Source organism: Astatotilapia calliptera, chromosome 20, assembly GCF_900246225.1.
Source record: "Astatotilapia calliptera chromosome 20, fAstCal1.2, whole genome shotgun sequence".
In the NCBI taxonomy this organism is placed as follows: Eukaryota; Metazoa; Chordata; class Actinopteri; order Cichliformes; family Cichlidae; genus Astatotilapia; species Astatotilapia calliptera.
Window position 1 is genome coordinate 19,559,856 of NC_039321.1, and position 17,631 is coordinate 19,577,486.

At 43.2% G+C, this 17,631-nt stretch overlaps 1 protein-coding gene across 7 annotated transcripts in view; it reads left to right on the forward strand.

Moving 5' to 3' along the window:
• The first annotated feature begins 1,201 nt into the window (after positions 1-1,201).
• agrn (agrin) overlaps positions 1,202-17,631 on the forward strand; it is a 274,693-nt gene continuing 258,263 nt past the window's right edge. For 6 of the 7 annotated variants that reach the window (XM_026153153.1, XM_026153155.1, XM_026153156.1 and 3 more), the window contains exons 1-2: positions 1,203-1,735; positions 2,944-3,205. In XM_026153153.1, coding sequence (XP_026008938.1) covers positions 1,535-1,735; positions 2,944-3,205 — 463 coding nt within the window. In that variant the 5' untranslated portion in view covers positions 1,203-1,534. Of the gene's footprint in view, positions 1,736-2,943; positions 3,206-17,631 lie in introns of all 7 variants that reach the window. The other variant, XM_026153159.1, reaches the window with a different exon arrangement.

Here is a 17,631-nt window from a genome sequence, read left to right on the forward strand (position 1 = left end):
AGTGAATGCAGCAGACATACCACAGCAGAGCTATCTGGAAGCTCCATGTCAGCGAATTCAGGTCAGTGAACTGGACCTCTTGTCAATTTGTTAGGTGTTGACGCTTTTTAAAAATATATATAATTCTGAAAATATCTGATTAATAACGTGGCTTTACTTCTGTGTAGCTACTATAAATGAAGTCTTTGCTACAGTATGTGAGTTACTTAGCAGAAATTAGCAAGTGTCTGTGCTCAGGCTAGTGTTAGCTAATGTGCTATATTATTATTAGTAGTAGTAGTAATAATAACTTTGTCTAAAAATAGTAATTTGCTTAAATGTCATTCATAACTGTTGTGTCAGTTTCACCTATATGACACATTTGTGCCATATAAATATAAGAAACTATGTAGGCCTGCCATGACGCAACCCCCCAAACAAAACAAAAACAAACCAACCAAGTTCAATATAAGTTAACATAAACACAAATACACACAGTTATGATGGTAGGCTTATATGTAGTCACAAGATGACGACCGCGCGCAAAGCAATGGGTGATGTCTAGTTTGTCTAGTTTTAAATGCAGTCTGAGTTGAACCAGATAACTTAGAAGTCACTTCTAGTCTGCTGTAAAAGTCAAATTTAACTTATTTCACTGGTAAAAATGGCTCCTAGACCCTTTGAGATAAACGAAAATCTCCTTTAGTTTCCTTACACGTCTGTGCGCCATCAAAACCAGTCACCCAGATAATCCCTTTGAACAAACCAAGCCCCTCTGCGTGGAACACTATATCATTGCATATGATGACAATAAACAGGGTCATGTTATCAGTTATGGAACAAGAGAAGTTACTACTCATAGTTAATTACCTATGTTATATCAATTTGACTTATTTATGGTTAGTTGTGAAAATCTGCAAAACTGTAGCCTAGAAGTTTCCCATTTTGCTGGTGGGGATTCAGCGTGTCATCCCTGGTTGCTCCTGCTTTGCAATGCATGGTTTGCGGGGCTGATGGGGGGCACCAGCGGTAGAGACACTGTCTGTCCGACTGGGGGCGGCGTTGGGCAATCACTTTCTACATGCGTCCCAGCGTGCAACCCTCCTGCCACCCTTCACCACCTACTCCATCCTCACTTGTGGGATCAGCAATTCAGATTGCATGCAAATCCGGGAGCGTCACTGTGGACGTGTGTGTGTGTGTGTGAGTGAGTGAGCAAGAGAGAGAGAGAGAGAGGGAGAGAGAGGAAAAGAGAGGGGGAGAGGAGAGAAGTGTGGTTGCATTCCTGGAGAGAGATCCCTGCCCCTTCCTCCTTCTTCCTCCTAGTTCCTCTCTTCCCTCCTGGTCTCCCAGCCGGCGGCGGCAGAGAGGGATTTCGAACCCGGGCTGCAGATGCGAAGAGCAGGGCTGCATGGTTAAAGCGTAGAGAAGTTGTGGCAAAGGCGGCTGGAGCAACCTTTAGCGCACTCGAGAGAGTTTGGAGTTTGCATTTGGACGCACCGTGCGGTCAAATCCAATCAGAGAAAAGTTTACTTTTCTGGTTACATCCGTGGTCATGGGCTCCCAGCGGACACTCAGGGCCGGCCGGACGGGGCTGCTCCTGGCGGGGCTGCTCGTGGCTGTGTGGCAGCTTTGCGCCGCAAATTGCCCGGAGAAAGAGTTGGAGGACAGAGAAGAGGAAGCCAACATAGTTCTAACCGGTACCGTGGACGAGATAATTAACAAGGACCCGGTGCATAACAACTATTCCTGCAAGGTAGGACTTTTCATGTGCTTTCCGAAACGACTGCGCCCGAGCGCATGTACACCTGCTGATGGGCTTTAATAATATCTAATAGGCTATCTTTACCCTTGTGTAGCTGATGGAAGCCATTACCTTCCAGTTCCAACTCTCTAAAAGGCATCATCAGCTTGCCTGAAAAACATTTTACAAACTCATTCATTCAGAAGCATTTGGCAGCGGTTACATGGACAGTGCGAGTGAATCCACATTGCTTTCAGAAATAGATGGATGGTGTTTTTTCTCTCTCTCTCCCCTCTTGCCAATTACATAGCCATAAAGCAGGCCTAACCGAGCATGTAATCATCCCAAACATGTTGTAGCAGGAAAACTGACAGGTAGCGCGTACTTGATGTCCCCTCATAAATGCTGAAAACATGCAACATGCCATTTCCAGTGGATGCAAGGAATCTTGTATTTTATAGTTTTTCTGACAATTGGCATCCTAAACTAGGGCTTTGTGACTTGTGGATAACAGGTCATATAAAAAGATCACACACACACACACACACACACACACACACACACACACACACACACACACACACACATATGTCTATGTTGCTGTAATATTTTCAGCAACATAGACATATGATCTACAATTAATTGCCTTTATTTAATGATGTATTTAATTTAAATTATAGCCTAAAGTGCTAAAAGGAAAAATTTCAGTCACCCTTCCTCCATCTCTGACTTGTGGTAGACCACTCTATAATCTGTGAAAACTAAACAAGTTTTATTTGGTCAGCTTTCCCACTGCGCTTTTCCTGCGCCCACTTGCTTCCCGTTTCCCCGTGAATGAATGGAGTAGATTAGAGGCGCACAGCTCCAGAAACCACCACCAAATTCTGAAATGAGACAAGAGAGCACACACGTAAGAAAGGAGTGAGCTTTCCCATGACGTATGAAGCAGCGTTTGCTGCACTTGATGGGCACAGTGCACACTGGTGCGTGCAGTATCGTAGGCAACTTTTCAAGCGGCTGGGCAAATTCTGCATCTGGAAGAATTGGCTGGGTTTTCTGTAAGTTGCAAGAATCTGTTTAGGATTTGAAAATTGGGGTTACAAGCATCGGTGCCCTTGGGTGTTTCAGGGAAACCTTGATTATGTTTGAGTTCAAAATTCCCCACATGCACCCCTGTGCGTATGCATAAATGCAAATCTCTCTTTTGTCGTTCTGTAAAGGTCAGAGTTTGGCGTTACTTGAAAGGGAAGTCCAGCGTGAACCGTGAAATTCTCCTGGATGGCGGCAACAAGGTGATGATCGGCGGCTTCGGCAACCCCGGGATCTGTGACAATCAGGTGTCCGTGGGCGACACTCGCATATTCTTCCTCAACCCTGCCCCTGACTACATGAGGCCCGAACACAGGAACGAACTTATGCTCAACTCAAGTCTGATGAGGATTACCCTGCGTAACCTGGAGGCTGTGGAGCACTGTGTGGAAGGTAAGCAGCCAGTTTGAAGGGAATAAAATCTGGACTCTACCTTATGTAGTAATTCTTATAATGATAAACACACAGGAGCTCCTGATAAGTTTATCAGTACGTATCCTTGCTGTTTTGTAAGTCAATTTGCTGTTTTGTAAGTCAATTTGCTGTGACAGTGTTTCCATAAAGTGTGTGACATATAAGGAATTTAGTGCAGGATCTATGCTGTGGTTTGAGGGCTCACAGCAGTTGTAAATCACTTAAAGCGGTAGGATTTCATACTCCTGTGGCTTCTGAAATTCTACAGCCCCAGGCTCAGAGTGTTGAAGTTTCCCTGAACTCCATGAAACAAGGACACCTGAGTCATTGTAGGAGCTGTGTTGCTATGGTGAGGCTCCGGTCTTTCCCAGCAAAGCCTTAAGGTGGGTGTGTCTGATAAACACCTTAAGGACAGAAGTTGAGGGATGATCCCCGACCTTTGCACCTTGAAGCTGGGCAGTTTTATTAAGTCTGAGGTGAAACTCTTGAACTCTTACATACACATAATGCATGACGTGGGAGCATTCCGGAGCAATGCACATTCCCTCCGCTTAATGGCGGGAGAAAGGGAAAATGACTCTCAGCTCACACGCGTTCTCAAAAAAGTAGAAATAGGTGACGTGTTTTAAATATTGTTGTTTATTCAACTGATTTGCTTCAGCCCACAACAAGCCGATTAAAAACCGTTCCTCTTCGGCCGAGAAGTAATTTGTCAGGCTCTTATGAGATAAACTGTGCAGCCATGACTAATAAATCTCAGCATCTACCAAGACTGTAAGACTGCAGCACCCTGTGGGCCCCCCCCCCCCCACTCATGGCAGTGAGCTGTGAGCTTGCTGCTGTTTAACTTTTACTGGTGCTTGACAATGTTGGCAGTGGTTCAAAGTGTGACTGTAACACTTACACAAGCCGGGAGCAAAAGAGCGAGGAAATGAATCAGAGCACGAATCACCTTGCTGAAGGCATTCTGGGGCAATCACTGGTTCCGAGTTGCGGGGGTCTATATTCTGGGTACTTTCCTCTAAGCAGTTCTGGGTGGCAGGATGTTCCAGTGGATGGAGCTTGTTTGCAGTGTTAAGTTGCATTTGGCACTCACATAAAACTTCTTCTGTTTGTCTGTCTAGGCACGAAACACTGCACTGCTAACCTTTTTTATTCAGCCCCCTTTTCTTCTCTTCGGACTCCTGTTGTGGAAAGGGGAGTTTCTTGGCTCCGACAAACTGTCTAGAATGTGCCCTTTTGGTTACGGGGCTTTGTGTTTGAAGAGGGTTTACGTCGCATTACCTGGTTTTCTCATATCGATTTACAGCTGAAGGAATAGCAGTAAGGAAATACTAGTCATTATGAAAAAGTCGGTTTATTAAGCACTTTGCTGGGAAGCTTCTGGAGCTTCTTATGCAATGATCATCCTGTAAGTAACAGCCTGCAGCACAACTGTCAGGTGCAGCCCCGCCGTGAAATCTTTATTTTGTTTTCGGGCCCTGATAATTAGCTTGAATGCCTTCATCCAGAAGAGAGTGAGCTGTGAGGCTTGTTCCAGTGAAGGGTTTTAATTAAGAGAGTCAAGTCAGATCCCATCCATTCTTATGCAGCCAGTACCCCCGGAGACTGTGGGATGTTAGCACAGCGGGACAAGACTGTACCTGCCGCAGCAACTCATTGTACCCTCCTCTGCTCTCTCCTCATTCTTGACATTTTCGATAGCTAGGATAGACTCAGGAATGCCTGGCAGAGTGCTGGGTGGGGAGGTGCATTGTCTGAGGCGGAAGAAAAAAGGCTTTGTGTGTGCTCCTTGCCACCAGAGTTTTTTTTTTTCTTTTTTCTTTTTGGACACAGTCATAAAAGAAATAGGATGAGTGATGTAGAATGAAGGCAAAACAGAGGATTATTATTTTTCTTCCTTGTTGTTGTTGCGCATGTGAGGACGTGGTTTGTGAGGGATGTTTTGTTTGCCGTGGCTTATTTGTTGGATCGGGGCCCCGCGAGAAGATAGATACCCTCAGGCTTTATGTTTCACCGTTTTTCTTCGCACTGGGTGGTGCCACTTTAGTGCCGCTTAGTCCATGCGTGCGCTCACTTGGCTGCAGGCTCTAATACAAGATTTAGCAAACATTTGCAATGTCAGTTATGTCTTAAAACGCTGTCCGCCACATTTAAGATGAATAAGCAAGGCCTTCTCGGTGTTCTTTTGTGCCCCACTTTTGTATGTTGAGGTCTTATCGCCACCTACCGAAGCCCTTGCAGGCATTTCTGTTACTTAAAGGAAGAAACTGAAAATCCAGCTCTTTAATACAAATGCAGCTCCTCTCCCACATAGTTGAATTTGCACCCTGTCAGGGCAGATAAGCAGAAGGCCCTGAGGACACGCAGAATGTCTTCCTCTGTTCAACCCTCTAGCTACCAGTTAAATGTTAGCCCTGTCATTTGTGCTGTGCAGAGAGTTGACAGATAATAGGGGTGGCTGTAGCTCAGGTGGCAGAGCAGGTCAGCCACTAATCAGAAGGTTGGTGGTTCGATCCCAGGCTGCCTCCTGGCTGCATGCCAAATATCCTTGGGCAAGATACTAACCCCATGTTTGCCTACTGGTGGTGGTCAGAGGGCCCGGTGGCGCCTGTGTCCGGCAGCCTCGCCTCTGTCAGTGCGCCCCAGGGTGGCTGTGGCTACAATGTAGCTTGCCATCGCCAGTGTGTGAATGTGTGCGTGAATGGGTGAATGACTGAATGTAGTGTAAAGCGCTTTGGGGTCCTATGGACTAGAAAAGCGCTATACAAATGCAGGCCATTTACCATTTACCATAATGTGTCAAGCAGGATCCAGCAGTCATTTGCTGTGTCTTTGGAAACAAATTGAGTTGTGGATTGCAAGAGTGGATAAAGAAGGCAATTTTAGGGCTCAACTGAACTCTTTCTCCAGATATTGTGAAGAGTTTAGAAGACACACATAATGACGTAACAAAAACAGAAGGCAAACTGAAGACAAAAGTGTTTGGTGGGGGGGGGTGTTGGAAGAGAGGAAGCTGCTTGATGGAGAAGTGTTGAGTTTGCAGGGAGATTGTATCTGTCTTGCTCTGTTTATCAGCTGCTTTTGTTTCAGCTCTTGATGACTTGATGCCAAAGTCTTTCCCTTAAGGCCCTGACAAAGACAAAGAGCTGTTTCTTCCTTCTGTCTTGATCTTTTCCTCTCTCTCCTTCCCCCTCCCGTCTTCTTTATTTTGTTTCTCTCTTTTTAGGGGAGGGGGAACGAGCCAGTCAGAACTCAGCGTATAGTCATGCAACAGCTGCATCAAAGATCATTTCTTTGCCCCTTTGTGTTGCATCTATTTCAATCCATAATGCTGACTGCAGCTAGTGTGCATGCTGTCCTTCTGGGGTGATAATGAGCAGCATTTTACCACTCGACTTCCTACTGATGCTTTATGATCTGTGTGTACGGCAATCCAGAGGCTTGCAGGTTAGCCGGGCTTGTTGAGAACATGATGGGGGTTCTGGTGTGCCAGCAGGTGGTTTTGCTTAATGATGGTCGAGCAGACAGTCTTGCGGGGTGGGTGGGATGTGGGATGACTGTTTAAGCCCCCCCCCTCTTCTCCTCAAGGGGCTGCTTGGAGTGAATAAAGCTGGGTCTTGCGAAAAGCTTTTTTTCCCCTCCACTGTTTGTGCAAGGAGGAGGCTTGGAATGGACTGGAATTCCTAACCTGGCTGCCCTCTCCCTCCTCCTTCTTTATTGATATGTGAGGAGATAATGATGAAATGGGGAGGAGTGAACATTTCAGATTTTACCTGCAGCTCTTCATAACGCACATGCCAATCATATGGATCCCCAGAAGAGTTAAAGACTTTCCAAAAAAAGGACCTGTCATTTCGCTCAATCAGTTAATCAGTTACTAAAGGCCGTGGAAAATACTCATGCTTCAGCAGCTCAGGTTTTCAGGAATTTTAGGGCAATTTATGTGAGGTTCAAGTCCTAATTATGTTAAATTTTGACACCACATGTTGTGTACACAGGATCCTCTTGCATTAAATGACTTCTGTGTGTTTTTCCTGAAGGTTCATTTCACTTCAGGTGCAATAATCGCCTCTAAGCTTAGTGGAGTCTGCCTTTAGTTCTGGTAGAAAGGCCAGTCTCTGCTATTAAACACTCTGGGAAAACTTGCACCAAGTTTGCTGCCTTATAATTAAAATATTAGGCTCCGTTTCCACCTGTTCCTGTGCAAGGAACTGTACGGGTAGATTAAAACATCACAGTTGCACAGTGAAACATGACAACCTACCAGTTTCCCAGGTAGAAAAACATATGGCTTATGGGTAATTCCAAAGGGGGAGATGGAATTTATTTCGTTGTAAAGTGTGTGCGAACACTACACAGCCGCACCCAGATGACTGAACTAAAGCACCGGGGTCTTTACCCAGTCCATGTCTACATAAGCAGCCTTTTGTCTTCAGGGAGTCATGGGAAGTCAAAAAGAGTGACTTTGAGGATTGGATTTTTCTCAGGGGCCTTGAATGGATTAGGCTAAGAGTGAGACTTCATTCGTTTGCTGTAGAGTTTTTCCACAAAGGTGTACCCTTGATAAATCTGTGTACCCTGTGTGGCTTATGTCAAAGCATTTATGCAGTGAAGTGAACTGAATTGGGCAAATGGAAAAGGCTAGATGGATGGCTTTGATGAAATAAGCAACAAAGGCAAGGAGGGAGTGACAAGACCAGTGGACCTGTGTGCCATCTAGCCCAGAGTCTCCGGAGTTATTGCGCATTTTACATTTTAATTAAAAATGCAGGAGTGGAGTGCCTGCTTGGCATAGCGATAAAGGGGGCTGAAAATGAAAAAGCCATGAAAGACGGGAGCGAGCAAAGGAGGAACGGACCACTTAACCGCAGTCTGCTCATCTTGGCTTGTTTCCCGGCTCAAAGCAGGAGTGTATCACTCCGCTGCTGATTAGAATCACAGATGGCAGTATGTGATAGCGATAGTAAGCAAAAACACCTACATGTAGTGACATGCCTGTCACTACCTGTGAGATGTTGACACGCTCAAACTGTACACACAGACATACTGTGTAACATCAGGGCTGTCCTGATATACTACGTTTTGTGTAAAAAAGCCGTCAGAGCCTGGCTTCATGCAACAACACGCGATTGCATCTTCTGATATGTAAAGTTCGTCATCTTTCTTTAATTGTGACAAAGCGAAAGACATTTAAAAGATCTCAGCACTCGATGTAGGACTTCATTCCAGTCACGGCTCTCTTTGGCTAAATACAACATGATCAAATGATTTAGTAAGTCTTTTGATAGTAAAGATGACGGTTTTCACCATACAGCGATTGTTTTAAGGCTAACGGAACTGAAAAGGAGATGTAAAGTTAGCTCGTGTCAAAGTCCCAGTTAAGCTCTTCTTTAGTCCAGGACCAGGAAAGTGAAATTGACTCCGGAGGCTCTGAGCAGGGCTTTGGATGTACAGTGACCCGGAAACTTTTCTCTTCTGTCCTCAACATAAAGAGTTCAGAGCAGCAGTCTGCATGAGATCTGGGCTCTCTCCAAGGAACTGGATCCGTGACAAAATTCCTGCTACCAAGGCCACATTTCTGGAGCCGGGCAGCTGCTGTGGCAAGTGCTGCTACTTACTGTCATGCCAAAAACATCAGGTTTAGAGAAAAGAGTTTCGGTGAGACACGGGGAGGGAAGGGGGGATAGCAGGAGCCATAATGTGATTTGTATTTAGGTCAGGTCAGCTGTCACTCCAAAACTTCTTAGATCAAGAAAAACGGAGAAGAAAAAGTTTTTTTTAACCCTGTGAATTCTTTTTGTTTGAAGCTACAGAGGCTTTGTTTTCTAATGTCTCTTCCAGAGAAAAAGTTTGACATGGAGAGATCTCTGGGGTGAGAAATAAAGCCTTACTTCACTTGTGGCAGATGTACAGAATAAGTGGGGGATTTTTCATCTGACTTACACCACGGCTGGATTAAAGCAGGAAGAAACGAGTTCAGGGTTTAATTAGATTTGGGCCCCTCTGGATGTCTGATGCAGATGCACTGACCCAGTGCTTTTAATTACAACTATCATGCTCCTTGTTGTCTCGTGGTGCACACCTGCTATATACTGTCATCCATATATCTGCCAAGTGCAGCTAGTTTTGTGTTATCTTTGTGGGCTTCTCTGTAGTGCCAAAGCAGCTTCCTGTCTTTGGCGAAACCTCCCTCAACTTTTTGAGGAAGGTTTTTGTGTCTAATCCTATGCATCTCTGAACTGAACACCGACTTCCTTAGGATGATACACTTACAGGAAGCAGGGTAGACTTGACAACATGGGGCCCACTGTTCACAAAACAAATCTTAGGATTTACACAAGCTTTTCCCAGTGTTGTCTTGCTCCTCAGACAACAGTTTAGTCTGCTTTACTTCCTTTCTTCCCCTTCATCCATCTCTCTGTGGAAGGATAGTCAGGGTGAACCCAGGATGAACACCTCTCCTTCCCTTGTGACTTGACCTTCACAGTTTCCTTCTGCGTTTGCCATCATGTTTATTTTGCTTCCGACTTTCAGTTCGCATCTTCAATCATGTTCTCACTTCCGGATGACGACCTGTACGTGTGTCTGTCTGTCACTGTGTGTGTGTGTGTGTGTGCCTTTGTCATACCTTTGTGGCTGGTTTATACATTTGAGCTTGCTGACCAACCACAATTTGGATTTTATGCCTCTGCTCTTACCTTTAACACATGTTAAAGTATTTTGTTGCCTGATCTCACTCTTCTGTACTCCCACAGTCATCATCTTCCTCCTCCCAGTGTTGCCATATTACTGCACTTCCACCTGTAATTAGACTGGAATCCCATGCCCCGTAAAGCTGTCAGTCCTAACAACCTGGTGCCTCTGACCTAATTCTGTATGCTTCTCTCAGCGTGTCTCTCTGCCAGTTTACTCACAAAAAGTCAGTTAAATTATAACCCTGGACAATCAGAAATTGTTTACAGGCGTAGAAAAGTACTATTGCATACGTGTGATAAAAGTTTGCTGTGAGGCCTTCTCTCACATCTGTGAAATTGCCTAAAGCTATGACATTGGAGGCACTAATGGCTGGAACTCAATGCTGTAAGCTAGAAAGAGAAAAACAGGTCTAGAGTTTGAAAGAAGTGAGCTCCCCTTTTGTGCATGCACTGGAGTAACCCACTTCTTACTGTTGATGGATGAGTTTCATCGTGCGTAATTTTAGCACCATGTTCTGACAAAAAATATCAAATAAATATCTGCTGCATCGGTGTTGATGTGTGACATATTTGAACTTGCTGCTATCAAACACATGAACAGAGTGTTGCTGCATGTATTGATGAAGAAACGTAATACTGGCTGTAGGTAACAATGTCATGATGGATGAGAGATTAGACTTTTCAAGTCAGTGCCATCAAAGATGCTCAAGTTTCGTTTACTTTTACTGAGTTATGGAATTTATGATATGTATTATCTTGACAAACCACTTGAGATTACTCCCCTGAGGAGTAAAACCTCTTGGGACACCCACACCTCCTCTTTCTTTTTTGCTTTGCCCTTCAGGCTTACAGATTTGTCTGGCTGGAAGGAGGCACCGGTCTGCCCCTGTTGTTTCAGCCAACAATGACAAGGACGTGATGGTTTTCAGAGGGAGATATCTGGCAGAGGATGTCTCACTAGCTTAAGCTTGTATCTGTATACACACATTCACATAAACACAGACACAGACTTTACTGTCTCCAAATCCGAATGAAACATAAACATAATCCAGCGCGTTTGTGACCCAGCCTGTGCACTGTGATTATTTTCAACAATTTTTCGAAGAAATGCACGACCGACTATGTCGTGACGTAGTGAGTACACACAGATAAGACGTGAGTTTTAGGGTTGTTAAAGTTATATGTCTGCATATAAAGGATACACATATAGAAAAAAAGATTTTCAACACTGAAAAGAAAACAACACCAAAATTGACCATATAACTAAGAACATAGTACTTTAAAACTTTTGCAATCCAGTAGTAAAACGTGTCTCTCATATAAATGAAACACTGAATTTCAGTGGGATTGTCTGCATAACTAAAAGTTCTGTAAAATAAAAAATAAATAAATACAGTTCATTTTATTTTTTATATTGTTTTATTATATTTCCAGTCTGATCTTATTTCTGTTTTGATTTTCTTTTACATATTTCCAGTATTGCCGGCCCCATCGGTGCACTTTGGTCAGTCGTGTTTTTGAGTGTGTTTTCAGTTGTTAGTGGAAAATCAATCACAATAGCTTGTGAGCCTAAAAATGTAAAAGTATACAACACAATTAGGAGGTTGGACACGTGAGGAGAATCTTCCCCTGGATAGAAGCAAATATTTAAATGCAAATAAGCAATTTGAAACCTGATTGCAATTGAATGAAATTCTGATTTAATGCAGTTCTTTACTACAGCAGTGTGTGTTAAAGGTGTTGCGTATGCAACAGTTCTGCACAACATGTCTACAAGAGAGAAAATGTGACTGGTAATCTAGAACAGAAAGGAAGAAGTGAAGTCCAAGATTAAAGAGCACGAGTGATGGGGAGAGACAGCCGATGGAGAAGGGCAAACAGAACAAGAATGGGAATGAAGGGAAGGGATAAAAAGAACAAATAGTACAGGGAATGCAGAAGAGAAGAAGAAAGAAACGCAAAGTCAGCTCAAAGTTAGAGCTATTGAACTGTGAAGAAAAGGATGAAGACAGACATTATTGATTAGGTTTCTCAAAGATTTAGCACATACAGCAGAATTTATGGCATTTTAGTCCAAATTTAGCCATTAGGACTATTGGCTGCTGAACACAGCCTTTAACAGATAGCTTCCCTCTGAAATCCCTTAAAACCCATCTTAAAAAATAATAGTTAAGATGCTTACAATATCATCCGCATCGTCTCTTCCACTTCTACTGCTGCCACTTTGTTAGCTGTTCTTGAACCCACACAAAAAAAGGAGAAGCCTTGAAGTCATTGCCCAGAGGCAGCTTTTGGCGTTTTCCAGCAGAAGCATAGTGCCTGAGAGAGGCTTGGCCTGAGGTAACAAGTTCTATCACAGACTGCAAGTTGTTGCCAGAAGTATGCCCGGATCAGCCTCTCCAAATCTCTCCTTGTTGTCACTCAGAAGCCCCTTGTGCTGCATAACCCAGCCATTTTTAACATCCCTTGATCCTCTCGTGACCATGAGAGCTAGAGAACATACAAAAAAAGTTTGTAAAGCCATCTTTCTCAGTGATGATTTTCCTCCTCTGTGAGTGGGTAGAGGCATGCTCTGGAAGAGCACTTGAAACAGACATGTTCGAGAGGGCTCTTAGAGAAATATATTAGCATTGAGATGGATGGAGGCGTTGAGTGCGGCGAGTTTGGGTTTGCGGTGTTCTAGTCTTCAGCAGGCTACGTGGCCAGCAAATTCAAGCAACATGTAACCGAACAGCTTTCTAAAGTATAGTTGTTGTAGTTGGGATATTTACTCCCCTGCACTCACAGAGTCCTTGCTGCAGGATTCAGTTAGCTCCTGCTATAGTATAAAGATAAAAAAAAAGTGGAGCATCTGGTTATAGTAAGGTAAATACATTTGTATAGCACCTTTCAACAACAAGACAAGTGTGCTACATGAGACATAAAAGGCATTGATTGTTGAGGGATACAGAGGAACATATAATAAAATAAGGAGAAATTGAAAATACTTTTTTGTCATCAGTGCAGCATTGCTCATCAGGAACAGGACAAGTGTGAGCCTGTGAGCTCAGTGTATTCAGCAAATGAGAAGATATAACACGCCATGTCTTTTATTGGCTGCCTTAAATCTTATGCTTTATCTTCAGTCAATATTAAATTAAGTCCTTTAATTGCTGTTTAACTGCGAAGTGCTTTATGTGCAGGTTCGGGTAATTTTGCCAACACAGTATTCTCCTTCCTCATCTGCACATCAGCGACCTTGATCTAGCACTCGATACAAAGTTCCCACTGGAATTTCCCCGAGGTCCTTTTTAACTGGTTAACTTCCAGGGTCTTGTTTCGGCTCAGAACAGGCTCAGAGCGTTGTAGCCTCCACACATCCTGTTCCATTTAAACAAGGGAAGAATTAAAGGCATCAGGTCATCCTCCAGTTAACCTTTACCTGAAGCCAAAAGGGACTTTGAATTGGTTATGGGATGAGAGGTTAAAACAGGGTCAGGCGTCTTCACAGCGCCAACGTGACACATTCCCAGGACGAGCATACGGTTGAACTATGCATTGCTTGAACTAAGTGACTGCTGCACAGAGTTTTTTCAATGTGTCTTCACCTTACTTTATTTATGATGATGTGACATTGAAACTCTTACTTTTAAAGGAAATCTGATCACTTGGCTTCCTGAGTGAACTAGACCCAGCTGGCTGTACAGAATGTATATTGCTCTTGCTCTAAAGACCATCCACCCCCTTCCTCTTCTTTTCAGTGCATTATTTGTTCTAAAGCAGTGCATTTGTTGCACACCACTGAAGCCGATCTCTCCCTTTGTCCCCGTATGTGTTTCTGCACGTCTGCCTGTATGTGAGTCACTCTGCTGTTCCCTATCTATGTACCTCTCTCTCTCTCTCTCCCTCTCTGTGTCTCTTGGTCTGGCTCTCTCTTCTTCGGTTGGGTCTGTGCAGATTGAATTTGCTGGTTAGGATGCTTCTGGAATCTTGATCAGCTCTAATTTACATCTAGACAATGGTACGAGTTGAGAGGCAATTTCTCTCCTCCTCTTCTTCCTCTGTGTTCCCCTCCTTGAACCTCCTATTCCTCCTTTTTGTCCTCCCTTTCACTTCTGTGGCTTTGCCAGCGGCCCCCATCCCTCCTCCTTCATTGTGTTTTTCGGAAGATGGGAACTAAAGGACAGAGAGGGAGTCACCTCAGCAGTAGACTAAACTGAATGCTTCTGGAGTTCATCACCGCTCTCCTGATAATGAACTCTACACACTTGTCAGAGCACATATGTGCACAAACACACACACACAAACCCCTTCTGTTAGCTTTAAGCAAGCTTTGAACAGCACAGTCAGCCTTATGTTGTACTGTGTGCCCTTAATATCTGAATGATATTATGCATACATGACATGACACCGCACAGTACTGTCAATTAGCGTACGCTTCGTTTGGCACCAGCTCTGGTGTCATTGTCAATGATTGCAATTCAAATACTGATCCCCTTTGACAGAATTCACCATCACAAATAACAGGCCACGCTGTGCAGAAGCATAAAGCATCTCCAATTTTGACTAAGTGCTCTAAACTAAAACTGACTTGGCATAATAATTGCTGTTTAGACTAATTTTGTGTAAGCAGACAGCTAGGTGGAGAAGCCTGTCAGGTTGCACTTGGAGGGAAAACTAATCTATACCCCATGTCAGTTTAGTTTATATCTTTAAATATGATTTTGTTCAAACAAAAGTCATGGATACTCTTTTTAGTATTAGGTGTAAGGGTTGAGATTTGAAATGTAGTTGTTATCTAAAAGTTGCTGAACTTGTAGCTGTCATTTTAAAGGCCACGCACCCTATTACTCTCTTTTCTAGCTTCATTTTTTATTCTTTGCAGTTTCAGTCTGTGTTTATATCATACTGGACTGTAGTGCAGCCCCCTTTAGGTCCAATTTATTCCAAAACAAACACGTTAAGCTCCTCTCCCGAGTCAGAGCCTGGAGTTTCAAACAAAGCATTTAGAAAGTGTTTTAGCTCACAGAAATTACTTGCACGTATGCTGACCTCAGGATTTGGAGAAAAAAAATGTCCATGTTTAATATAAGCAACCACCCTATTAACAGTACATATGATTAAAAAAAACAAGAAGCAGTTCACAAAGCAGTATATTTTACAGTCATAACAGCCACTCTAGCATTTTTTGATTTGTTTACTATCTCACCAGGACATGGCTACGGGCTAAATATGAGCTTTGTCTCCTGTGTACAGAGAATGGTTTTGAATGTGTTAGTTTGACATAAGAGATGGAAGTCGCTTTAGTCTGTGCTCAGAGAGGAGCCATAGCCTAGAATCGTTCAATCTGTTTCAATGGAGCGATAGAGCTTCTGCTGAACAATTGTGTGCAGTATGTTGGGCCAAGTCACAATCTTTCAGCTGGCAATTATCAGTCCTACAACCACCTGTTCACAACGTATTTGCAAATATACACAAATCCATACTAATTTACTGCAAAAAGAGTAAGAGTATTTGACATAGATTACTTTTTTTGCACAGGTGATTTGAGGGAACTAAAGGAAGCTTTGACACAAAGGACGCCTTGCAGCTTCTAAACGCCTGAGGTGTACATGGTGTCATCTAGTTTATCTACCATGAGCTTTTTGATAGTTTGTTACCCTGGGATTGATTGTTTGGTTCCCCATCTCTGAGGCACTGGGTTCGGTGGTCATGTTGATCTCTGTCACTATCTCTATATAACTCTTCATTCTCGCTTACGACAGCTTAACAGAGTTGCGCTGTTTGTAAGTTAATTATTTCATGGTGTGAATACTCAAGAATGCAGACTACTGATTTTAGCAAAGTCCCTAATGTTATGATCATCGACACTATAACATGATTGAGGGGCGTTTCTCTTCTTTACTTTTTAAGTTTTCATATCTCGGCTGTTATAAATGTAGATACCAACCGATTTGCGAATAGCTAATGTCGCCCCACCGATGAATCAGTTGTGCTCTGTGTAGCAATCAAAAAGACAGAAATAAGACATAAATTAACCACCGATCCACCCAAACATACCCAAACAAACAAGAAGCACCTGTGCAGTGGCCGATCATTGATAGCTGATAAGTTCATCTCCTCACTCGACCTGTGAAGTTAGCTGTCAAGAGTCTAAAGCAATTTCCAAACAGTTCTGTCTCTACTTGTTAAATACAAATTAAAGTAACAAATGACTTCTGCTGTCACATAATATATAGAACAAAGAAAGTCGATTTTTTTTCAGTGAGTAATAAGAAAGGAGTGATTGATTACATTTTTCAGGACTCCACTGAATGATCGAATTATTAACTATAGGTGTTATGCACAGCTTTTGGGCCTGTTGAAACTGATACAACACTCAGGAGTCACTTAGCAAATTGCAGCTGAATTCCAAAATAAATGTCTTATGAAGGACTGTCCAGTATATATTACCATTCAAACCACTAAGAAAACAGATTTGGTTTGGTATTTGCTTTATTTGGCTTCAGAATGAGACTTTTCAGCTGCTCATTTTGAAATATTTGGTCCCCAGGATAGAAAGTGATCCATTAAAATTATTGCATCCACCTTACTAATGAACACCAACAGTTGTTCTACATACTTTCCCTGGTGTAGTTTTGCTTTGGGAGACTCGGGTTCATACTGATTGCACCTGAATTAACAAATGAAGCAATGTCAATGATCATTCTACTTAATTCAGCACAGTATTAGTTGTTTTGAAAGCAGGATATATTCCAAATCCTTGCTGCCTTCACCTGATCTTCTCACTGTGACATTTATAAAACTGATGCATACCCAATCTTATCCAGTTGAAAGCAGTTGAAAATCACAACAAATAGGAAGGGTGGACATGAAATCATTGGGGGGCCTGTCAGTCTGCCAAGATATGTTCCTCCAAAGGTTTAAAGTTGGTGGATTACCTGCAGTCAGTCATGGCTGCAGTGTTTTGGATTCGCTCGCTTTAGCCCTGCCATCATTCCTTTGAAGAAGCCGAAATGAGATCCCCTCCATGCAAATCACTTGGCTGGTTTGAGATGAAGCACCGACAGTCCTGATAAAGGGCGACGCTCCATCACCTCCACTCTCAGAAAACCGATAGCGTATGAAGTTTATTAAAAAAGTCCCTTTCCCAAGAGCACCCCCTTTCCTCCTCATTTTTAGCTTTAATAGTAGAGATTTTTTTGAGTGTGATGATGCTGAAAGTTTGGTGGAACACATCATCCTAGTTTTATGTGCAAATGTCTTTACATTGTGCGTACATTTACATTTCTGTGTGTATTTGCATACGCGCATGGATGGAGGGGAGCGGCAGCTTTTTTCTCGATATGCAGAATATGAAACCTACTGAGAGCAAACTTTTTAATTTCATTCCTCTCCGCCGCCAGTCTGCCAAATTAAGGGGGATTGAAATGTGTTTTTTTCATCAACAGCAGACTTTAAGACCAAACTGTTATCAGCTTATTCATTTACTGAGCCCTGAAAGGGAGTTTGAGCTCAGCTAGTTAGGGGAGGGATGGGAACTTAATTATTGTGTGTGCGGGTATGGTGAGAGACCAGAGGAATACACGCTCAGCGTTGGAGCAGATTGTGAATGATCACCCTCGGGCTACCACCAGAGCTTCTCCTCTTTAGATCTGTGTTGACAAAGGCTCGGAGGCCAGCTTTTGGTAGGGTGTGGAGGCTTGGAGGGGGGGTAGCCTTTGTTGT